The sequence below is a fragment of the Hyperoodon ampullatus genome (genome assembly GCF_949752795.1).
Source record: "Hyperoodon ampullatus genome assembly, chromosome: 1".
Classification (NCBI taxonomy): Eukaryota; Metazoa; Chordata; class Mammalia; order Artiodactyla; family Ziphiidae; genus Hyperoodon; species Hyperoodon ampullatus.
Genome location: NC_136914.1, coordinates 3,920,523 through 3,946,522, shown reverse-complemented (window position 1 = coordinate 3,946,522; position 26,000 = coordinate 3,920,523). Strand labels below are relative to the sequence as shown.

The 26,000-nt window shown below is 42.2% G+C and overlaps 1 protein-coding gene across 1 annotated transcript in view; it reads right to left on the bottom strand.

The window, feature by feature from the left end:
* The window catches only part of SH3D19 (SH3 domain containing 19), a 181,865-nt gene that overhangs the window by 63,159 nt on the left and 92,706 nt on the right, over positions 1–26,000 (bottom strand). Inside the window, exons 3-7 of the mRNA XM_079707671.1 lie at positions 14,514–14,554; positions 8,255–8,297; positions 5,892–6,030; positions 5,614–5,767; positions 3,322–4,368 (exon numbers count right to left, since the gene is read on the bottom strand). Coding sequence (XP_079563797.1) covers positions 3,322–4,368; positions 5,614–5,767; positions 5,892–6,030; positions 8,255–8,297; positions 14,514–14,554 — 1,424 coding nt within the window. The remainder of the gene's footprint in view (positions 1–3,321; positions 4,369–5,613; positions 5,768–5,891; positions 6,031–8,254; positions 8,298–14,513; positions 14,555–26,000) is intronic.

Here is a 26,000-nt window from a genome sequence, read left to right as displayed (position 1 = left end):
TGTGAGTTTCTCTCCTTTCTCCTGTGTTCCTCCCCCAGTTTTTGGCTGATGCCAGGACGATTAAGCAAGGTTTCACCAAGAGACCATAACCCTTTATCTACAAGACAGTGCTACTAATACACCATCAAAAAGTCACAAAGCCTTAGAGCATGGGGAATATAGTCAATAATACTGTAATAACTTTGTATGATGGCAGATGGTAACTAGACTTATGGTGATCCTCTTGAAATATCAAATCACTAGGCTGTGTACATGGAACTAACACAGTGCTGTACGTCAATTATACATAGTGCTGTATGTCAATTATACTTCAATTAAAAAATGTGTAGCTCTCCCACCCCCAAAAAGTCACAAAGCCCCAGTCAGTAAACAAACAAAAATTCCCTCTACATTTTGAGGAATTCAGAGGTGATCTTGAAGGCCTCTGGAGGGCAATAAGCAAGGAAGCAACAAGGTCCAATGTACACTCTAGAAAAATCCGTTGGGTAACCATGATATGATGATGGGTTTGAGGCAGAAGCAGAGGCTCAATTTAGGAGGCTCCTGCAGGAATCTGGGCCTAAAGATTAGAAAAGTGGGCCAGTAGCAGGAGTGACGGAAACTAGAGGAAATTTTAAGAACTATCCAGAAAGTAAAACCAGCAGGACTTGACCACTAACTGGATGTGAAGGACAAGAAGAATAATGACTACCACTTATGGAGCACATACCACGTTTCAGATGATGTGATAAGGCTTTCCTCCATAATCATATTTAACACCTGCAATACCTCCAGGAGGAGTATTATTATCGTGTTTTACAGGTGAGGAAACCGAGGCATTGTGGAGTTAAGTAAATTGCCCAAGGTCACATAGCATTTAAGTGGTAGACCCCGACCTGCCTGACTCTAAGTCCAAACAACTTAGTCACTGTGTGTGACAGGTAGGAAGCCTCAAGGATGATGGATAGGATCCTCTGGGGGGGCTGGTGTGTGATGGTGTCACCAGGACAGGAGCAGAATACAGGAAGAGAAGCAGGTTTAAAAAGAAGACAGAGTGGACTTCCCTGGGGGCGCAGTGGTTAAGAATCCGCCTGCCAGTGCAGGGGACACGGGTTCGAGCCTTGGTCCGGGAAGATCCCATATGCCGTGGAGCAGCTAAGCCTGTGCGCCACAACTACCGAGCCTGCACTCTAGAGCCCGCGAACCACAACTACTGAAGCCCGCGCACCTAGAGCCCGCACTCCGCAACAAGAGAAGCCACTGTGATGAGAAGCCCACGCACCGCAACGAAGAGTAGCCCCCGGTCGCAGCAACTAGAGAAAAGCCCGCACGCAGCAACAAAGACCCAACACAGACAAAAATAAATAAAATAAATAAATAAATTTATAAAATTAAAAAAAAAAAGAAGACAGAGTGTTCAGTTCAGGATAACTCCACAGGTAAGAGCAATGGTTAAAGTCAGGTGGGGCAAGCAAATGAGACCTTTTGCTGAAAGACTGCCTCCGTAATTAAACATTGTGCAAGGAAGTGGGAGAAATCAAGAAACAGAAAAGGCTGAGGAGGCAGCACGATACTGTATTCATGTTGATGTAGCCTGTTGACCTTCCTTTTTGAGGAGGACTGTAATTATCCGCTTGATGACACAGAATAAATCCTCAGCAATTATTAACCAAGTTGCCATTCCCACAGAATCTAGCAGCTTCTACAAAAGGTGGTTATTATTTTGGCTCGTACTGTTTCCACCCCTGAACCGCTTGCTGCTGTTGGACCTATCCCTCCCTGTCCTACTCTGAACCCTGGTAACACCAAAAAGGTTTCAACAAGAAAATGGTATCACAAAAACTTGAAAACTTTTTAATGTGTTGCCTGGTGTAAGGATTCGTGAGTACCAACATGACAGAGCGAAAAATAAATTAGACTTAGAAAGAAAAGACGGACTTTGAATCCTGCTTTGGAAAACTGAGTAAGTTACCCTTTGATCTCCCTCAGTCTCATTTTCTTCATCTGCAAACTGAGGCCAATGATGCCTTGTAAAGGGTTAGTGTAAGTATTAAATTAAATAATGTGTGTCTGGGCATCTGGCAGAGGGTTTGGAGCTATAGGCAGAAGTTCAACATATCCTAATGTTTTTCTTTCCCCTCCTTATGGACAAGAGGCATGCTCTAGCCAGTTACAATGTTGTGTGCATGATAAATATTTAATAAATATGTGGTTGTTATCATTTAAAATATGCCTGTACTTAGCAGAATTTGGTTTTGACTCACAGAGCTTCTATTATTTTGATGCATGTTAAACATTTAGAAGATGACAGCTAACCTTTTTTTTTTTTTTTTTTTTGCGTTACACAGGCCTCTCACTGTTGTGGCCTCCCCCGTTGCGGAGCGCAGGCTCCGGACGCGCAGGCTCAGCGGCCATGGCTCACGGGCCCAGCCGCTCTGCGGCATGTGGGATCTTCCCGGACCGGGGCACGAACCCGTGTCCCCTGCATCGGCAGGCGGACTCTCAACCACTGCGCCACCTGGAAAGCCCGACAGCTAACCTTTTGAAAATACTATTACGCTTACATGTTCATAAATTCTGCCCAAGTAAGTAAACAGCAGTGAAAGGAATCTTAGCAATGACAAGTACAGCAGTTTAGTTTGACAAATCAAAGATAAGCTTTACCATCACAACTCTCCATTTGAACAGTGTGAGGAAAGAAAACATACTCTCTGCCTCTTGGGAAATCTAATTGTCCGTGATCTTGGCAGGAAACTTAGAACTGTTGTAGTTTATTTACAAAACTTCCCATTCCCAAGGGAAGGTGTTCTGTGAAGATTATGGAACAACATTCTGCAACATGTGGCCGGGTTTACTGCTCATGCCAGAGTCCTCCGCGGGGCTGGTCCCTTTCCCAGCACTTCCGCGGGGCTGGCTCCATCTGAGGAGCCCTTCTGGGGCATGACTTCCCCCCTCTGATTAGTTTCCCTCTTTTCCTCCTAATGTTCGAATGTCCACCTGCCCGAGGATGGAGCCAGCCTCTCATCTAGTGAAGTCCCTGGTCCCAGTCTGCTTATTCCTGGCCCAGGTGAGAGTAATCAACACGTGTGCCTCCCTCCTTCTCCGTCTCCATCTCCCCATCCCAGATTTTCCCTTTGCTCTCTGATTCCATCTCCCACCCGGCTCCTTGTTTCTGAATCTCGCTGTGTTTCTCCCTGTCTCTACACATCCACACGCGCGCATGTGCACACACATGCACACCCACGCCTCAATAACTTATGTGCCAGAAACGAAAACAGCAAGTGCCGTTTGAGATACCCTAGGATGAATTTAGATTGCCCTCCACTTCTGAGCTTTACTCACCCAGAACCATCTCGGAATCAACAGAGTCTTCAACCAGGTTCCCAGACGGGGCGGGTAAAACCTCATCGTCAAAGCTGATGAGGTCGATGTCCCCCGGAGGCTTGCTTTGCAGAACCGGGGCTGCGGGGCTGGCCGGGGGTCCTTCTCCCAGGGACCTGAACGCTTTGGCTTGTGACGCCACAGAGAGTCGGGGAGGCACAGTGATGGGTTTCAGCAAAGCCGCAGGGTAGGGGGGCGTTTCTGAGGCCGCGGGGTAGGGGGCCGTTCCTGCAGAAGCTGATTTCTTGGGCAGCAAAGGCCGAGGAGCAGGAGTCGGGGCTTTCTTCCCACTGGCGGGGCTCTCGGCCACGGACCCTCCTCCCAGACTCTCGGGATTAACACTTCGTATGAGGCCAGGATTTGGTTTCTTTGGCAATTCGGGTTTGGTTACAGGGACGCTCCCTGCTTCTTGCGGTGGAGAGTGTGGGGTGAGGCCTTCCCTAGAGGCCCCCCGGAGTCTGTTTGTGGTCCAGGAGTCCCAGCCTCCAGAGGCCCTGTCAGCTGCCGGTTTGGGAGCCACGGAGGGTTTCCCTGAGGAAGCAGCAGGCCTCGGGGGGACTGTGCGGGGGGCAATTTCTGGCTTCTTGGGCAGCCCCACGCTTTCCGCATTTGTCTGACCCTCAAGTGCTTTGATCTTGGAAACGACGGTGTTTGGGCTCCGTTCTGCATTCATGATGTTCATCACTGCCTGGCTGTCTGAGTGGCCAGTATCGTCCCACAGAGGCTGGGGCCGGCTCGGGGTTGCCTCCTCTGGCGTGGCCACTGGGCTGCTTTTCTGGGGATTCTGCTCTTTAATGTGAGACTCTCTGGCCACTGGTCTGAGGTTGCTTTTTGATCTTGGTTTGGGCACTGGACATCTTGTAGCACTGGCGTTTTCTGCACTGGAGTTTTCTGGACAATTCTGTTCTTCAGAAATATCAAAGACTATTAAAGGCGTCTCGTCTGTCGGAGGATCGCTGGCTGAGGCTGCTGGGGAAGGCAGGAGAGGTTTCAGAGGTGCCGGCAGTGCTGACAAGACCAAAACGAACAGAAGCTGCAATGTTATAGTTTCAAAGAAAAAGGATACACAGAGTATAAAAATATACATGTAGAATATCGAGAGATTTTGGTTTCCTTCCTTAGGAAAAAGTAATTCTAAAATCAATGGAGAGATGTTTATATTCAGCTTCCTGCAGGAGGGTTCTTCACGTTATATTTATTCATATAAAAATATTCATTATATAATATTTTTAATTAATTAATGAATTAATTAATTAATTAATTTATCACACTGTGAGGCATACACGATCTTAGTTCCCCGGCTAGGGATGGAACCCGTGCTTCCAGTGCAGTGGAGATGCAGAGTCTTAACCACTGGACCACTAGGGAAGTCCCTATATAATATTTTAAAACACCATTAAATTCCTGATTCTCAGTAGACTTATCAATGACCATTTCTCTCTTGTCAAAATTCCAAAAATTCTTGCTTTACTTTTTCAAAGTAACTTACTCTCATCTGTTATCTTAATATAATGCTTTTTAAAAGCCTAACAGGACAACCACTTTTAGCATCCATCAAGTTAAGTGCTAAATATAACAGCTTTCTCAACAGGAATAAAGGGCATCAGCAGTAATACCAACCATGAGTTAAAAGGATGATGTTTTGGGGACTTCCCTGGTGGTGCAGTGGTTAAGAGTCTGCCTGCTAACGCAGGGAACACGGATTCGAGCCCTGGTCCAGGAAAATCCCACATGCCGCAGAGCCACTAAGCCCGTGTGCCACAACTACTGAGCCCGTGCTCTAGAGCCCGTGAGTCACAACTACTGAGCCGGCATGCCACAACTACTGAGCCCGCGCACCTAGAGTCCGTGCTCCGCAACAAGAGAAGCCACCACAATGAGAAGCCCACACATCGCAACGAAGAGTAGCCCCCGCTCGCCACAACTAGAGAAAGCCTGCACACAGCAACAAAGACCCAATGCAGCTAAAAATAAAATAAAATAAATTTAAAAAAAAATTAAAAAAGATGATGTATTTGTGATATGAACTAGGGTGAACCCTAGAGATTGGGGCTGAGGCTTGTGAGGATGAAGAATGACCTATTATAATAATCACAGCAAACCCAAATAAAGCAAGCACACAGTGATCACAATGACTGGGAAGCAGAGCTCAATGAATTATGCACAAATGGCAAATTATTTTAAAGGCTGGAGCCTACTGATTACTTCCCTAGAACTAGGTCAGAATTAGGGGAGACAAATTACTTGCATTACTTTGAGGCAGATGGTTGTCTGCTTCTTCTGAAAAGTCAGTCTGAGTTGCTGAAGTAATAGTGTGCCTTGGAGTGGCAGCAGCATTATTATTATTTGTAGTGTTAACTTGAACTTGGTTGATTTCTTTTATGACTTGTTCATACGATGGTGGGAGCTGCAGAATGAAGGATGAAGATTTTAGATACCTATGGGTGACAGCCAAGGTGTTAACGGTCTCACTGTTATCTTTGAACTTCATTAAAAATAAAATGCAGAGAGATAATGCGATATTTACTCACCTCAGCAGGAACCAGCTCACTGGGCCTCCAAGGGCCTGCTGCGGAAGATGGGGGAAATGCCAGTCCTGGGGGTGGGGCTCCTGGAAACCATGAGGTCGGCCTCAGTGGCTCAGCCGCCACAATGGTGATCTCTGGGCGCCTAGCAGACAGAAGCCTCAGTGAGATTTTACAGCTTGGTAACAAGCTATTGTCTATTTGTAAATGTCCAAAGATTCATGAAAATAACTACCACCCAAGAAAGTGACATCAGAACTGCCATAGTCACAGAAATGACCTGTCTGACCTGCACTTTCTCTAATAGTACGCCGAGGCAGGCTTCGAGGGAGCACATGACAGCCATCCTCCATGACACTGGCCTCAGAGAGTTAGAGATGTACCCTGAGTACACTTCGCTCTGCCTTGGCTGATAAGAATGAGGACCAAGACCCATACAACCTCTTCAACCCAGGACTCTACTATCTAGCCTATGGCACAAACATAGGGTATCATAAGACAGAAAAATGCACTGGTTGAGTGGAAATGTTTAGTTTTCCGTTATTATAAAGTACGTACTCTGAAATGATACCATGTATTAGAAGAACAGCGTCTTCCTCTTCACTCTACTTCTCCCCCATTCAGGATGATCTTTAAGTGTTTAGAGTCTACTTGTTCACTTCTAGACCCTGATGTGTGTGTCTGTGTTCCTGGTCAGTTTGTATATGAATCTGATGCTTAATCTTCAATACTTGGAGCCACAGTGATTTAGGTGTGGCTTCTTTCATCACTTTCTTAACCTGATTCTACGGTCTCATGTTTACATTTTACCTTCAACCTGATTTCCTAACAAATACCAACTGTGTGACTCTGAGCAAATCAGTCAAACTCTCTGAGCCTCACTTTTCTCATCTAACAAATAGGTATGATGATACCTCCTCTGCCTTTCTCTAGAACTCTATGGAAAATAAAAATAAAAATAAAAAGCACTGCCATTATAAAAACTGTACACGTACACACACTCTCATGCTAGCCTGTGAATCAGTAGAAACTGCCCATTGATTAAATTTGAATTGTATTACGTAAGAACCTCTACTTATAGCTTTTAAAAATTTAAATAATAAGAATTATTTATTAGCACAAATAACTGAAATAAGAACACATATTTTCAACATGAGAAAAATGATCACCTCACAGACAAATATTATTTAAACACAAACAGTCATATATTAGAAGAAATTGGATTGACAAAGGGAAATATAAGATCTAATTATAGAGAAAAATGAGATTCTGAGATGTATGTACAGAATCTTGTTACCTATCTTCATAATCTGGAATGTACTATTCAAAGCTATTAATTGTTGCTGTCTTTATGTAGGAGAGTGAATACGCTGTGCTTTACATTTTTATTAGTTTTCCAATATTTTCTGTAATGAGCATGTATTATACTCAGAGTTAGAAAGAGCGGTTCACAAATTGCATTTAGCTAATCCCCTCTTAGACATTACGCTAAGTGTGCCACAGTGAACTTACTTTCACTTCCCTGCGTGGAATCCAAACGAGTCATTCCCATTTTTATATAGCTTTTATCTAACTAGATAATGAATTACTAGTTAATAAATGTTAACCACTATACACGCATTAACCCTTATGGCAGCCCTATGGGGTAAGTATGATCAGCGCCATTTTAAAGGTGGGGATAGAGAAGCTAAGAAAGGTTAAGGAGCTTGCCCAAGGCCACATGGTGAGAAAGCGAAGTCAGGATTTGAACTTGGCTATGTCTGACTATAAACTCCTTGTTCTTCGTTAGTCAACACGATACTTTAAGAAATTTGACAGTAGGGGCCATATATCTCCCTTTCTATTTAGCCACCTGTCCACACTTCCATCCATCCTACCATCTGTCTGTCTACTGGTCCTTCCTTCTATCTATCCAGTGACTCCCTCCCCCCCACCAGCCATCCAGCCATTTTTATTCATTCAGCTATCCATCTCGTCTGCCTGACTCTTTTCCTTTCTGTATCCTTCCTTTATTCAATTTTCTATCCTGTCATCAGTTCATTCATCCATGTGACACTTACTAAGTAGCTATGAGGTACAAAGCATTTCTTTGAAGTAGTTACAACAATGCTTCCCATAGACCAGTGGCTTAATAAACATTTTTAATTGGCTGCAGTAAAGAATTACTGTCAAAAGAAGATTTTCAGGCTTGTACTGCCTCTTCTCTCAAGCGAAATCATCATTCAAACTTACAGATTAATTCAGAAGATGTACTGAGGAGGCTGTAATACACTCCTTATGAGAGAGAAATATTTAACTTGCTAACTGATGACACACTTTTACTTCATAATTAGCAGAATATATGTCCTCTATTATAAATATAACCATACCTCCTATCTCGATGAAGCTCACTCTGAATAGAAGTCCGAGAAGCTATAAAAGAAAGAATACACTGATATAGTACAAAATTCGTATATTCAATAAAGGTTTAAATTTTTATAGGATATACTATTGAAAAGTTAGCTTATATTTGACATCAGATAGAATGTATGAATTTTAACATCCATAGTAGAAAAGCAAATCAAAACAATCTTTTCATATGGCATAAAGTTAATTATAGTTATATATCTGGATTGCATAAGAAAATATAGATTTCAAAAACTCCCCAAAGCACATTCCGTGGTTCTGAAAAATAATTTGAAGAATGAACAGAGAAAAGACGACAGCTACTAAATAGAAATTGCATGGTAAGAGCATTATGATGACATGAAATAACAATGGGCAGAAAAAATTTTAAATATCTATTCTAATCCATATTACTACACTTTTGTAATGTTTGTTCATAACTCTATGGTAAAGAGAGTGGAAGTGGTCAAATTTCCATCTATTTTCTAATTTTTCTGGAGTTTTACAAGCCTTAAGTTGTTTTATTACTTACATTAAGAGATAATAATAATACATGCAAAAAGTGTTCAAAGCACTTTTATAAAAATGTTTATAGCAGAGAGTATTATTGTATACGCAGCACTAACTTTTCCCTTAAACCTCAAACTCAAAAAGCTAGACGGCTTAAATTTTTTCTAAATTTTATTTTAAAATTAAATTATGTCTTAACCAGATGACCTGGAAAATGTGTCACATATGGGATCACATATTACACACATGTGTAATAGAGAATAGTATTTCCATTTTAAGGAGCACCTTTAAGATACCTTTCAAAAAAACTCTTCAAATACTATACTGTAAAAATTTGTGGACAAAGGGGAATTTGTTTCAGACATAAACTACTTCTACTTTCCTATGTCTCCAATACTCTACTTTTTCAATTCTTCTGACTTGAAAAGGTTGAAGGTATGAATCTTTTCTTTCTTCTTCCTATTAAGTTCTGGTTCTCTCTGAACAAGGAGGATGCCAAAGCTGGAAGGCAGGGGTGAAGACGGGAGGTGGGGATGAAATTTAGGCTGGGGTTGGAGCTGTGACAGCGAACCTACGTGGGGTTAGCAAAGCAAACCTGACACCTGAAACCATAACGCTTGGATCTCGAGTTGGAGGATGTTCTATATTCATACCTTCAACTGGTATGATGGACTGGTACATTTCTATCAAGTGAACCAAGTTGAGGTGCATTTTCTCTACTGGAATAAAGCAGGACAGAGAGGCTAAAGCTCTGAGTGGCAGGTCTGATTTGTAAGAACGGTTTCATTAAGTCAGAGGCTCACCGAGTGTGCTACAATCCCATCACCGCCATCACTAAAGCCAGAATCAGCAGACACAGCACTTTCAAAAGACATCATGTTATTTATCGTCACAAACATACCTCGTCCACGGGGCATTTTTGCTGTGCACTATTCATGAGTGCTAAGGGAAAAAAAGATGGGGTTACAGAAGAGGAAAGGGAGAAAAAAGAGTGAACGCAGTTGCCTAAGCTCTAAAAAGAATAAGCAGCAAAACTGTCTTGTCATGCCACTGTTGCTACCCACCTCTGTACTTCGACGGAAAAGTTGATGAACCATAGTGTCAGAGAGTAAAGAAATATGTTGCAGGCAAAGATATATCTGTACAGACCAGGATAACCACACACATAACCACGGTTAAAAAAAAAAAAATCTTCCTACAGTTTTTAGTAACAGTGCAAAAAAAAAAAAAATCTAAAAATCATTCTGCAAAATCGATTTGCTACTGCAACAGGATCAATTTTAAAGTATGAATAGTACTCAAAAGGTACTTCAGGGCTTCCCTGGTGGCGCAGTGGTTGAGAGTCCGCCTGCCGATGCAGGGGACACGGGTTCGTGCCCCGGTCCGGGAGGATCCCACATGCCGCGGAGTGGCTGGGCCCGTGAGCCATGGCCGCTGAGCCTGCGCGTCCGGAGCCTGTGCTCTGCAACGGGAGAGGCCACAACAGTGAGAGGCCCGCGTACCGAAAAAAAAAAAAAAAGGTACTTCAGTGGTCAGCTTACATCTTTCACATCAGTGGCCTTCCACTTGATTGTGCTCCTTCACCCCGGCTGTCATTAGTAACAGCACCCCAACCCCCGGCTGGCACAGTAGTATTCCTGCGCTGCATGCAGCAGGATGAGGAAACAGGAGGGCTCCCAATCATGCTTACAGACCTCCTCCACACTCCTGGAGAATCGCTTGCTCTCCCCTCTCCTGCTCTGATATTTTTTTGTCTCATATTCACTCATCTTTGAAATCTCTTTTTTCTCTTGATCCTTATAGAATGACTAGCACTTTTGGTCAGTTTTGAACAAGTTTAGTAGCTAGAATCCCTTTAGATTTTCATGGCAGATTTTCATGTCGTGCCTCACATTCTTCCGGCTCATTTTCTCAACTATCTGCTTAATCTCATTCTCACTTTCCCAGATGAAACAGATTTGATGTGGTTGTTACCAGGAGACTCAAATTTGCCCCCAGGGCCCACACAGAACATGTTCCTTTTAAACTCTGCCACACAAGGCCAGTCTTCCATGCATTTGGGATTAAGGCCGCAGAATAAAGGCAGGTTTTTCAGTCAGTTATATCATTTTAAAGAATGATTTTCAAACTTTTCTAGTTCATATGGCTAAATTCTAAGTACAGAGCAAATTCATATTCAGCTGTTTATAAAAGACTGAGATCTGGATTTGCATTATTAGCACTAATAAAGAATTCTCCTAAGTTTCAACAGGATCATAAGCCTGGAGGGACCCCCGCCCACCTTTTTTTTTTTTTAGTAAATTTTTGCTTTTTAAAAAAATTATTTATTTGTTTATTTTTGGCTGCATTGGGTCTTCATTGCTGCGCGCAGGCTTTCTCTAGTTGCAGTGAGCAGGGGCTACTCTTTGTTGAGGTGAGTGGGCTTCTCATTGCGGTGGCTTCTCTTGTTGCAGAGCATGGGCTCTAGGGCTGTGGGCTTCAGTAGTTGTGGCATACGGGCTCAGTAGTTGTGGCAGGAGGGCTCAGTAGTTGCGGCTCGCGGTCTCTAGAGTGCAGGCTCAGTAGTTGTGGTGCATGGGCTTAGTCGCTCCGCAGCAAGTGGGATCTTCCTGGACCAGGGCTCGAACCCGTGTCCCCTGCATTGGCAGGTGGATTCCCAACCACTGTGCCACCAGGGAAGTCCTGGAGGGACCCTTAATGATCATCCTACTCCAACCTTACAGATGAGGAGACTGAGATCAGAGAGGGTCAATGAATTATCCCACCTCACACAGCTCATTATGGGAAGGGCTGGGAGCAGTTTGTTTCCTGAACTAAACTCTTTGTGGAGCCAGGAGAGCTGGATGCTAGTCCTAATTCTAAATAATTCAAAATTATCAATTAAATGATTGTCAGAAGAAAAAAACACAAAGAAGGATTATTATATTACAAGCATCCTTGCTATAGTGCTACCTTACCAATGAAAATCACAATAATAAAAATAACTCACTAACTACATTTGCCTGGGACAGGGTATAAACTAGAGGCGTCTGACATGATAACAGGAACATCCAAGGAGTGGAAAGGTCAACATGGCCCTGGAGTCAGGAAGTCTAGGTCCACATCTCAGATCTACCTTGTGAGGCCATTGAATCTCCGAGACTCAGTATCCCTACCATCTGTAAAATGGGGTTAACACCTACCACACAGTGTTATTTTACAGTGTAAGTGAATAGTTCCTGACTCACAGAAAGCAATAAATACTAGTTAAGTCTGTGAATTTCAAAGAACAATTTTCTCTTAAAACGTTAATGAAAGGAAAAGCACGAACTTCCAGAAACATCCACTTAGAACACTTTCAAGATCTTTGCCCAAAATATTTAGGGCTCCCAAGAACGAACACAAAAAGAAGGATCTCAAGTCTTGACTGGATCCAGAATCATTATGAAAGAATTTAAAATACAACCAGTTAAGGAATATTGCTTTAACTATGTGATAAAGTCTTTCTCCTTGCCAAGGAGAGATGACTGAGTCTGGGATAGGAAAGCGAACATTTTAATGAGTTGGGTAAGGCAGCATCTGCTTACAACGTTTTCTTATAGAATGGGCAAAAAGGGAAAACACAGAGGGGATGACACAATTATTCGTCATTCTGTATTTACGTGGCAGCACCTGAGGGTCTGTCTGGCCATCTTGCCTTAACATCAGGAATAAATACAACCAACACATATTTCTTCAGCATGTACAAAGTGAGTGACATATAAGAATTAAACAATCACTGGGTTATTATTTTTTTTAGAGACACCTCAAAGCAGGCGTTTTCCCTCTGTTTCACCTCCTCCTCCCTCCCTCTCTCCTCGGGCCCTGCTTCACTATTTCCTCTCCTCTCCTGTTCCAATCTGGTCCCCCCGCCGGTTCCTCCCTCCCCGGCCTACAAAAGTCTCCAGGCTTCCTCATCCTACAGTGTATAAACGTGCCCAGATTTCCTCTCTGCCTGACCCTCCATCCTTCTCCACCTGTTTACCACCATGGTTCATGAACGAGTAGCCTACTCAGCTGCCCCAACCTCACGAGCTCCATTCATTGTTGAAATGAAGTGTGGCTTCCAGCTTCAACGTTCTCCTGAACCTGCCCGCTCCAAGGTCACTGCTGAGCACCACACTCAACGGCCTATTCTCAGCTCCTGTCACCTCACCTGCTGCAGCATTAAGAGCTATTTGAGGTTCACTCATTCTCTTTGAAAACCTCTCCCCCCTTGACCTCTAACATACAGCTGTCTCCTAGTTTTTCTATTACTGGGATCATTCTTTTTCAGCTTTTTTGGGCCCACTCCTCCTTAGCTGCCTTCTCCTAAGTCTTGCAGGGCACCGGGGCCTCAGTGTAAGCAAGTGCCATGCTGGAGGATCTACGGGAAATCAGGTACGGATTACAATCCCCAACAAATCCCCTCTGAAATCCAAGAGGGAGGAAAGGTAAGAAGCCAGGGAACAAAGGCAGGGGCCAGCAGACAGGACTCAGTGAGGGGACCTCACGCCTCTCTGGTCCTATGGAACCTTAAAGGCACAGCTTGATCTCTGACACCAATATTTCCTAAGATTCTGTCTTTTGTCACCTTATCTATTCTTTTTTTTAAATTTTTTTCGCCTTCTCTATTCTCAACACTATCTCCTTAAATATTGAGCTACTCCCAAGGTTTTCCCTATAACCTTAATTACCCCGAATTATATCTTCAGCAAGAACATCTTGTCTAAATTCCAAACCCTACTTTTCTTTTTAAATTCCCTCCCTGCCCCATCTGCCCCTTTTTCCCCAAGGGCTCTAAGGCATATAAAGTTACCATGAATTTTTCATTTTCATATATGAATTCCCATCAATATCCACTGTGGCATTCCCACACCTTCGTAATTCACCACCAACAACAAAAAATTAAATGTGGGAAAGCGTGGAATATCTTTCTGTGTTGCCACCTGACAACTTTTTCACTGCAATGGCTCAAATGCATGCTTTTCACACCTGTGGATATCCTAAATTCATACTAAATATTATAACTCATGCTTCTAAAAAAGGATACATTCTCCTCAGGGTGGTGACCTCAGCTCAAATAATGCAAAGAACATTTAATATCCCTTTCTTATCTTTTAAAAAATAGTAACAGGTAATCTGTGTGTTTTTTGGAAAAGGGACATTTGCAGAGCCTTTTATTAAAAAGAATGTTGAACTCCTGCACCAAGAGCAAGTTTTAAAGCTTTAACCAAGAAGTAAAGTCAGAAAGTATGAATGCGCCATTTTAGAGAGAATTCTGTTATGGCACTTCTAGCATGTACGTGAAAGTGTGAGCTGATCTCCATAAGCATTTATTTACAGAGTCAAATTAAAATACTGTGGAAGTAAATCAATAAAAAAGGACAGGGTTTGATATTTTTGAAACCCATCAGATGTCTCTACCTATAGAAAGTGGTTACATACAATTTATATTAGATCATTAAAATTGACTACATAATATAGTTTTTTTTTTAACAGCTTAGTTCTCTAGAGAAAAATATTGTTCTGAGGAACTGGCTTATCAATAAACAGAAGTTGAAAAGAACATTGAAAACCTAGCTGCTTGTCTGAAATGGTTTATTACTCCTCAGGAGAAGCTACTCTTATCAGATTCTTTGTAGGATTCATCAAATACAATCACTTGCTGGAAATCTAAATCATCATTCAAAATTATTCCAGAGGAAAATACAGAGCAGGAAGAAACAAACTTACATCTCTTGATTACTGCTCTAATGGATGACAAGGGTCCTTGGCTAGAAAAAGAAAGAAAGAAAAATTATTACACATTCATTAATCATTTTAAAGAATAATTACTTAGAATGCCAGGTCATTTCTGGGACTCAAATGGCTCCAAGCAGCAAGTTTGATACATGAGTTACTGGTTTATCCTATTTAAGAAACATACATTTTAAAACTTTTCAAATTGCCTTTGATATTTAAGATGCTTTATGGGAATTGACGAGGCTGGTGAGGTGTCTACAGCATAAATAAAATTTTGCCTTAAGCTTGCTTTCATAGCTATCTACATACTGAGTCTTCCAGTGAACTTCTGGACACCGCTTGAAATCAGGTAGAAATTACATGGTGCCCAAAAGAATTCTGACCCCCCTATATCTCTTTTGTGTTTGTCATCAGAATTCCTGTCTTCTCACATCACATCAAAATAGATCATTTTTAGAGTCAATTTGACCTCAGGACCAAAAGCATTTCTTTATAAGATTAGAATTAAAAATATCACCACCTAAAAATAGAAGTCTTCTGCTTGCTTTGAGTTTTGTTCAATAGCTGGTTGGTCCTGGCTACCCCGGACTATGTGACCTTGGGTGAGTCACAGAAGCCTTCTGAGCCTCACCTTACTCACTGCCCAAAACTCTCCAGCTGCAAATGTTAGTGCTTCTAGTTTGTAAGGTTGTTTGCTCATTTGTTTCTTGTCTTTATTCAAACCAGCTGGATTAATTATCTTTGGAGTCATTTAGAAAAAATATACAACCATGAACTTTTAATGATGTGATTTAGGGAAAAAAAACTTGTTTATAAATTTTTTTTTTCAGAATGCTTTTTAAAAAATTTATACTTATTTTTGAATTTGTGCTCTTTTAAAGTTTATGCTTGTGGTAATCTGTATAAATCCTCTTGCCATTACTTAGGTAGATAAAACTTCAGGAAGATACAATGATATATCAGTTCGTTTTATGGGAGGGATACTTTAAGAATATACTATTCTGACAGACAAGAAAAAAAAAAGCTCCAGGAGGTCTCTAATATTATGAAGCTAGGATCGTAATATAAAAATATAAGTATTTTCAGCAATACTTATTTTTAAAAAGGTTCTTGAAGGCTTTCTGTAAACAACTACTTAAAAAAAATTAGTATAAGGTAACATAGAAGAGGCAACAGCACTAAAATGCAAATAGGTTGACTGAAGTTTTCAGAAGAAACTTCTTGGTGTAAAAGTGCAGAGACTGCATGTTAGTATAATGTTGACTCAGGTACAGTAATTAAAAAGATCAGAAACAGTACTTAGAAGCAGGGCTCAAAAAGCCAAAGTTTCGGGGACTTCCCTGGCAGTCCAGTGGTTAATACTCTGCGCTTCCACTCCAGGGGGCACGGGTTTGATCCCTGGTCAGGGAACTAAGATCCCGCATGCCGTGCGGCAGGGTCCAAAAACAGGGCAAAGTTTCATGTATGTATCCAGGCAGGGTATAAGGGATGTTATTGAATGCCTCCACTGATCTGAAGGGATGTTACAACACTCTGTTACTTTTGTGAAGCAGAAAGGTATATGGACTAGGGTGGAACATGGTAGGGGTCATTTGGGTTGAACCATTTCCTCCCCAAAAAAGATAGGTTGAGGTCCCAACCCCTGGTACCTCAGAATGTGACCTTATTTGGAAATAAAGCCAATACAGATGTCATGACTATAGTGAAGATGAGGTCACACTGGAGTGGGGTGGGCCCCTAATTCCAATGTAACTGGTGTCATCAGAAGAAGACCATGCAAAGACAGACGCAAAGGGAAGATGCCACGGAGGTGGGGGGGTGGGGATGCAGCTGCACGGCGAGGAACACCGAAGACACTGGCAGATCCCCAGAAGCTAAGAAGAGGCAAGGAAGGACCCCCTGCGGCTTTCAGAGGGAGCATGACCCCTCTGGCCGGCTGGATTCCAAACTTCTAGACTCTAGAACTGTGAGACAATAAACTTCTGTTGTTATAAGTCACTCAGTTTATAGTATTGTTAGGGCAGCTCTAGGAAACTAATACAGGGTGGCCTTCAGGGGTGCTGAGTAGGTGTGATAATTCGAGGCGCTGTACACTTGGTATATTTTTCTGTATGTTATACTTTAAACAAAAGCTGTGTGTCGGGGGTGGAAACTTTGGCACAAAATAGAATTTTGACTGAGGTCAGCTCAGGTTCTACAATTCAAGACTTGCAGCATCATGTCCAGGCTAGATCTAAAAACCAACCAAACAACCATCTTATGTCTAAAACAACATTTTCCAAACTCTAAAGTTCTCCTTTAGAGGTTGACAGGTTTTGTGGAAGGGAGAATTAGAAAGAAGGCCTGTGGTCCAACACATCTCTATGGGAAGCAGTTTTAGGAGATGCTGGAGTAGCCTCCAGGCTGTGCAGTGCATACAGTGTCTGTATCTCAAACGTAGCTGTAGATGCAAACTCTGGGGTTTTGAAGATGCGCCTTTATCTCCATCTTTCTGCAGAGCCCAGGCTGCAGTGGAAGGTACCACTCTATAGTCTTAAGAGAAGACCTCAGAGGAATCCTCCCTCGGCACGAGCTCAGGCTCACGTCTCAGCTGGGAACATCCAGGCAGGATGGCCACCACGGGACAGTAGACATGGCCACATGACCCCTGGTCAGAGGAGGGGGCAGCAGAGCCTGTTCGGGGTCCAACTGCCCATATGCACTTTGGCGCCTCTGCCTGTCAGCTGGTGTGACTTTGTGCAAATTAAATTACTCAGCTTCTCCAAGGCCCCTCGTTTCCTCATGTATAAAAGCAAGAATAACTCAACTCCTGCATGAGATCATTGTGAAGAGTAAGAGAAAGAATCCATTAAAGCATTTGACACAGTGCCTGGAACAAAGTGTGTGTTCCATAAACGCGAGCCGCTATTAGCATGATTCATGTTTGTTCATAATCTTTAGGGCCATCACAACACATCTGACAAAACATACAACCCTTGACAGGGTCTCACTTTGGGGTCTGATATCATACAGATAGTAGGCCTAACAGTTTATGGGTTTTTTTGTTGTTGTTGTTGTTGTTTTTTGTGGTACACGGGCTTCTCACTGTTGTGGCCTCTCCCATTGCGGAGCACAGGCTCTGGACGCGCAGGCCCAGCGGCCATGGCTCACGGGTCCAGCCGCTCCGCGGCATGTGGGATCTTCCCAGACCGGGGCATGAACCCGTGTCCCCTGCATCAGCAGGCGGACTCTCAACCACTGCGCCACCAGGGAAGCCCCAGTTTATGTTTTTAAGAGATTTTTTTTCTTTGAGATTCACTTGCTCTCCTCTGGTTTCTGCTGTTCAGACAGAACCTGAGCCCAGGCCCCTCCATGACAAAACCCAGGACTGTGAAACTGCATCTTCACTCCATTCTAATTTTCTAAGCCCACGTCCTGGCACCTGGCAGAGCTGACCCAGATCTTTTGCCTTCTGCTCTTCAAGCACTGCTGCCCTATTTTCAGGTGCCCTTGCTCTTGGTGCGGCAGATAAACCCACTACAGAGTATGAGAGTCAAAGAACCTTCCCAGGAGGGAAACGAGGGGTTGGGGAAATGGCTTTCGATCCTGAGGAGGAGAACCAAAAGTTGCGGTCAAGACAGAATTGTCTCAGCTGTGACTGCTGATGCTGATTTGTCTTCCTCCAGGACTCTGGGGTCCCCAGCTGTTCACGGTCCCCTTCTATCCTTTCTTCCCACTTTCCCCCAATAGCCCTTCCCAGGCTGTGCTGTAGGATCACTCTCTCCCACTATTTTTGCATAGAACCTTGCTTAGTTGTTAAGAAAGTGTCTTTAACAAAGAAAATTGCATTAAATAAAAGAGTTTCTCAACATAATGAAATGAGATTTCAGCAATGAAGACGACGATGAGAACAGCTTATTATTACGTGTGCCAAACATATGATCCATTTTGAAAATGAGGAGGAAACTGAGGCTTAGAGGTTAGGGGCTGCAGTCACACAGCTGGTGAGTGGCAGAACCAGATGTGGATTCACCACTGTCTGATCATAGTCCAAAAGTCTACAGTTCAGGCTTGGGTGGATGGGTGTACGTTTCTGAATGTTCCACTGTTCCACAAAGTTCAATATGTAAGCAAATCGCCCCTAGGCATAAAGCTGGCCCCCAAAATTTCACATTGAAGTTTCATCCAGACTCTGCAGATGACAGGAAATAACAAAATAAAAGTTGCTAAGTATGACACTGTGATGTTGTCAGCAACAACAAACACAATGGTTGTTCTTAATCTCATCTAAGAAAATCCAATCTCCCTTTATTTTGGATCATGTTTTATCAAAATAAAACAGATTAAAAAATATTTATCCAACTTTCAAAGCAACAGCTTGTTCCCAAGTTTAAATTCATTGCCCCAACACTCTCTCTGGTAAGGAAAAAAACTGTTTTCCCAAATTCAGGAGTTGCTGGATTTGGCTTGTTTGGTAAACAAATCAGAACAATGCCTCCAAGTGCCCATCCCGCAACATCTTATAGGTTTTGGAGTTCTTTCTATGTGCAGAGGCAACTGAGTATATTTTTAAAAATGCATTCTATATAAAAATCCTCAATAAAGGCCATGGGCATATCATTAGAGTACTAGTCAATAAAGCCATCAGCTTAACAAGGAGTTAAACTAATGTGATCTAGAGGTACAGCCCTCTCGTCAACCTGACAGAGCTGCCAGTGAACATAAACGTTATCCCCTTGTATGTAGCGTCTTCTCCAAAGGCTCTCATCATTTGGACTGATTTATCTCCATCTCCCAGCAGAAAGGTTTAACCAGATCGGTGCGATATTTGCAGGCTGGAAGAGGTATTCTGTCTCACCCATTCTCTCATACATCCAATACTTATTACATGTATAATATGTACCAGGCACCAGAAATGCCTTGAAAGCACAGACTCTGACCTTGGTGAGAAAGACAAATACTGCAACTGCTTTTCTATTAATAGTATACAGGGGTAGGCACAAGGTGCTATGAATGCAGAGAAGGTATACATCATTCAATCTTGGGGTCCGAGGAGAGGCTTCTAACATAAGACATGGATCTTGACTGAGACCTGAAGAATGTGTTGGAGGAAAGGTTCTAAAGAGAGAGTGTCAGGTAGCAAACCATCAGGAGTAAAGAGACAGTTGAGCATGGTTTGAGCCCCACATATGAAGAAGCCATAGTCAAAGATAAGAAGGGAATGGAACCCAAATGCCATGCCAAAGGATGTGGGAACATGCTACAGAGGGTAGTGTTGATGCCAGGCATGACTAGCTCAGTTAAACACTAAGAATCAGTTAAACACTAAGAAACACTAAGGTCAGGGATATGACAGCAAAATGTTTCAAAAGCAAGTAGGAATTTGTCTGGGACATCTCCCTAGAACAAGCACTGTTGACTGTAGCTGGTCTGTATGCACCAGCCATGATGTTTATGGCATGCCTGACATTTTTAAAGGGTTTATGAATAAACCCTGGAGTCTGGCATTACATGTCATTTTTTTTAACATCTTTATTGGAGTATAATTGCTTTACAATGGTGTGATAGTTTCTGCTATATAACAAAGTGAGTGAGCTATATATATACATATATCCCCATATCTCCTCCCTCTTGCATCTCCCTCCCACCCTCCCTATCCCACTATATGTCTTTTTTTTTTTTTTTTGCGGTATGTGGGCCTCTCACTGTTGTGGCCTCTCCCGTTGTGGAGCACAGGCTCCGGACGCACAGGCCCAGCGGCCATGGCTCACGGGCCCAGCTGCTCCGCGGCATGTGGGATCTTCCCAGACCGGGGCACAAACCCGTTTCCCCTGCTTCGGCAGGCGGACTCTCAACCACTGCGCCACCAGGGAAGCCCCCACTATATGTCCTGAATTGTAGGGAGATCCGTATTTTTAGGAACTAAATATATGAATGATGGGGTTGACACACTAACGTTTTAAAAAATAAGTAATGAGTAGATGTAGGAAAAAGAAGATAAAAGTGAGCAAGAGGAGGTTCCTGGAAGTTCCAGAAAGGCACTGGAGAAGTCTAGGGTGTCTTATTCAAAAATGCATTTATTCACGTATGGAGTTCTCACTATGTACTTGACATTTTGCCACCAACCGGGGACACCAATATTGGTAATAAATACCCTCTTCCCTCAAGAAGTATGCAATCTTATTGACAAGATCGACAATTAAAAGATATAAGCAGGATATGAAAAAAATGTTATACAAGGTATTCTGGGAGCTCAAAAGAGGAGTGTCTAAGTTTAGCCCTAGGAGAGGTGAGGAAAAGACAGAGCTGATGCTTGAATAGAACTAGTGCAGGTTTTCTCACCTTTGGTACTATTGACATTTGTTAAGGGGGTAGGGGTGGGGGGCTGTCCTGTGTATTATAGGAGGATTAGCAGCATCCCTGGCCTATACGTACCAGATGCCAAAAGCACGCTCCCCACACCCCTCTGCAGTTTTGACAACCCAAAATGTCTCTAGACATTGCCAAATGTCCCACGGAGGAAAACTGCCCTCAGTTGGACCACTAAGCCCATGGCAACAAAAAAGAGTAACAGTGTTTATACGGATGGGAAAGATGTTGGCTTTGCCATTTCCGGCTGCCACGTTGATGGTGGCAGCAGTGGGAATACATGGGGCAGGGGTGGAGGCTCCATGCGAGGGAACAGGACAAAGGCAGTGATGAGAAGAGGAGAAGGAAAAGAAATTTCTAGCACCAGGAACAGTTTTAGAAAAGCGGTACTAGGGCTCCATCAGGTGAAACAATTAGTCTTTCTAAGAAGGAACATAGGAAGTCAGTCATTCTATGAAAATAACCTTTTTCAGTCAGGTGTTTATAAACCAAGGATTATGTGCACGGCTTTTTTTATGATACTCATTTCAGGACTACAATAAACCTTGACTTGCTGCACGGCAGAAAAAAATCATTACATATACAGTACTTTTATAAACAAAGCCTTGGGCCAACCTTGATTTGCTTCTCAAAACAGAAAGCACTAGTGTTAGAGAATAACAAAAATACTTGGGCTTTCATCTTTTGCGTGCATGACTCAAAATTTATCACCCTGTATTGCCTGCTAGATTAAGACAACATCATGTAATGGGAGAAGAAAGCATGAGTTAGTAAATGATATTTTGCCCCTGAGACAAATATAAAGCTATGACGTCATTTTAAAACTGTCTAAGTTAATATCATCATCATAATATGTAGAGCCAGATCTGATACACTGTGGGGAATGGAAAAAAAATAAGATTAAGTGTAGTTATCTGAAACTCATGAAAACAAATTATGTTTTAGTTCTAAAACTCTGATTGGCGTCCATAAAGTTGGGGTATGGCAAGGGGAGTGAATTCCTTCTTCAGAATTAGAAAATAAAGGTGAGTAAAGAAAAATAATTGAGATCCAATTAGAATGACTTTCGCTAAAGTTAAAAACTAAAACAGAACTATAAAATACTTCTATTAATACCTTGAAAGCTTTAGGCAAAAAGTTGTATGAGTTCTGAGTTCACTAACTTTTTCATCACATCGACAGCTCAAGTATAATCACTGAGATCTATAATATAACATCAAGTTACATCAGGTATTTTTCTACTTAATCTTTTTCAAAGACAAGAAAATCATATGTATAACCTTTATTTACATATTTGGTTTCTGGACAAAAAAGTTAATACATATTTAAAAGGGTTTCATTAACACACTCTACCTGCTATAAAATTTGTAACATGAGTTCTATTGACAGTGTGCCGGTGAACATGAAGAATACAGAGGACAGGCAGAAAGAAAGCAGACAGAATGCACGACGTACCTCCGGGGTATCATGACTGTAGTGGGAAAAGGAGACAATCTGGAGCTGGCCAGAGACGTGCTTTCCTATTTGTGTGAGCTCGGCCAATTTACTTACTTGCTGGGATTGTTTCTTATTTGTGATATGTGGATACGAATGCCCATCTTTTGGCTTGTTACTAAAACTGAATGAAAAAATACTACATAAAATACACAGCACAGTGCTTGGCATTTCTTAGAGTCTCAAAAAATGTTAGTTCTCTTTCCCACCCTGTTTGCCAATACACAAACTTCTGGAGTCCATAATCACATGTGGTTGAAATTTTTGGAGCTATTCTGCCCAGCCAGTTGAGTTGCCCTGTAGTTATCAAACCCTACCTTATAAATTCAAATAATTGACCATTCGCATTTCAGTTGCAATTATTATTCACACCTTAACAACCATTCTGAGTTTCACAATGCATGCTTCTCATGTACCTAATCTCCTACGAAGCTGAAGCAACAACAAAGCCAAGAGAACAAAGCAGACCCCCAGGCTTTTGTGAGCGCTGTATGTTCCCCATTGAGAACACAGATCTCTGTTCCTTTAGGTCATGCTTCCCATGACATTTTTCACAAAATGGGCATGGTGATCAGTAGCTCTGCAGAGTTTCATATTTCTTTAGCTCTATTAAAAAACAAATCCCACAAAAGTGTTCAAAGATCCTGCAAAGAGGCTCTCAGCTCTACTATTAATAACTAGAGTACATTTAAAATTAGAATATGGGGCTTCCTTGGTGGCGCAGTGGTTGAGAGTCCGCCTGCCGATGCAGGGGACACGGGTTCGTGCCCCGGTCCGGGAAGATCCCACATGCTGCGGAGCAGCTGGGCCCATGAGCCATGGCCGCTGAGCCTGCGCGTCCGGAGCCTGTGCTCTGCAACGGGAGAGGCCACAACAGTGAGAGGCCTGCGTACCGCAAAAAAAAAAAAAAAAAAAAATGAAGTCGTATCTAAAATTAGAATATGTTGCCCTGTCCTTTCCAGGGCTTTGTTTTTTTCTTTTTTTCCCACACATGCATGTCTTGACTTCCTAATTAGCCTGCAAACTTCTCAAGGAAAGAGACGGTCTCCACTCGTTTTTATAGTGCAGCTCAGTGGGATCACGTGCTCACTGAACTAATGAAAACTCAATCCTGCTCACAGATAGAAACACATGTAACTTGAATAGCACAGGTGATCCCACCTACAATCTACTTAATAAGCAAATCCCCAGAAATAATTTTGCTGCTGGCTTTGTTCTGTTGGTTTCAGTTCCCAGGTACATCTTGTATGCACATCTTGCCAAAAAGTGTCTGGGTCTGATGTTTAAAAATAGGTATCTTTCCTACAAAATGTCACCTTGATGAGCATCTGGTGTTCAAAGAAGAACAGAACTCTCTCCTAACAGTAGATGGAAAACTGGCCAGGTGCACCTTATTAAGAGATGGCATCGACATGGCACCTAATTTGGCAACAAATACTGTACTTTAAGTGTCAATTAATGGAATTTCAGGGGTAATTTTATAAGTTAAGCCTCTGGTAATTCCCAGCCAATAAGCAGCACAAACTTCACTGGTGTGCTGCTAAATTTCAAACCATGTCTCATACACAATAGCATACAGTGATATTAATCAGATGCAACTGTGGGTTAGAGCATGTACAACTTACTCTGAGAAGAGGAATAGGCATGATGTCAAGTCAGCACCTAAGAAAGGTGGCATTTTCTGCAACATGTGAGAATAGGGTCTTTAGCTGGATCTTCAGATGTTAACACAAAAAGGGTGAAAACTGTGGCTCTGATGTATAACTATGTTCAACAAACACCTATTGAATGAACCAAGGAAATAATAATCAGAATAAATCTTTTCTGGGTTTATATCTTTCCTTTATAGTCACCCTAAAGTGATCTACAGAACGAGTTTACATAGAAAACCCAGAAAGAGAAAAAGGGCTAAAATTTACCCCTCCCCTTGCTGGATATATAGCAATATAGGAGGATTAAATTTTATGACTAAAAGTTATTTGTTGGTAAAGGGCATGAAAAAGATCACACGGTTCTAAAGGGGTGTCCGTTATATATATGCCAGGACAGACTGAGGGATAATAAAGTGTCAAATAAATAGATGGCAAGTTTGAAGTTTGTTTCAAGCAGTTTCAAGTTTGAAGCACCCAAAACATCCAGAGCCTGATTTTTCAAACTTTTGTCTTATTAGCTGATGATGTCTGTATTTTTGACCAAAAGACAGGCATGTACCCAGTTATGAAGAGAAATTTTTAATTTTCAACCAAGAACTTTAATGCTTATTTTATTCCAGGTATTATGCTAGATACCAAAGAAATAAGGTCTACAATTAGGACATGGTCCCTGGCTGTAAGATGCTCATGGTCTAGTGAGAAGCCTGTGGGCAGGAGCTCACACTTTGTGTGTAGTTCTGCTTTTCTTAAAATTAGGTCTTTCATATTCTTGGTACCTTGTATTAGAGGTGTTTTGTTGTATTATTTCCTCTGCTAGTCTATAAACTCCTTCTTAGGCAATGTACATATTGGAACGATGTTGCATATAAACCTTAAATTAAAAAAAATAAGTACAGCCAATTTAAAAAAATTAAGACAACTTTTAAAGTACTTTTGGCATGTTCAGATTCCATGCCATAAAATATTTTAGATCATAAGTAAAGAACAAGTCTCCTAAAGACAAATGACTCATGCAATTCCACCCTATTTAACAATGACTTCTAAATTTTTTAAAGAGAAGTTCTTTTTTTTTTTTTTTTGCGTTATGCAGGCCTCTCACTGTTGTGGCCTCTCCCGTTGCAGAGCACAGGCTCCGGACGCGCAGGCTCAGCGGCCATGGCTCACGGGCCCAGCTGCTCCGCGGCATGTGGGATCTTTCCGGACCGGGGCACGAACCCATGTCCCCTGCATCGGCAGGCGAACTCTCAACCACTGCGCCACCAGGGAAGCCCGAGAAGTTCTTTTTAAAAAAGAAAAAAAAGAAAATCCACACCCTTCCCTAAAATCTGTCATCCTGCAGCAGAGCTTCTACTGGAAAAGGTTGCCACATCCCTTTGGACACTTCCTTATGGATGTTAGGGAAAACCTGGGATAAACTCCTGTGACAGACAGGAGACTGGTAGAGGACTCCACCTGGCAAGAAAAATTAGGACACAGGAAGCTTGGTGGAAATCCAGAGTCACTTGGTCACACTACAGAAGGAACAATTAAAGGCAGATGTTTCCTACATCACAGACCATATACAGAGTCCTAGTGCCTAGATAATAAGAAGCAAACACCAAGTGAAAACCCTCTGCTCAAGGATGAAAAAAATATTCAGGGAGAAAAGAGAAGGAGGAAGAGTTTCTCATAACATTAATTTATCACCTACCTAGAAAAATCTGCTTTTTGGTATAAGTGTGTTTTTTATGACAGTTCTCATCAGAACATGTAATCTATTTTTCTATTCTCTTGGTCCTATTATGCAAAAAGATGGAAGAGGGTGGGACGCAGAAACAGGTAATGACCCCACCCCCTCACTGCTGCTGTAAACTCAGAGACGTAGCTGGTAACACTTTTTGATGTCAGTTATGGAGATGAGCTCTTTTCTAACATTTCTGGTTACAGCTTTTATTTATCTTTTTCCTTCCTTAGTACATGAACAAATCTAACACTTAAAAAATAA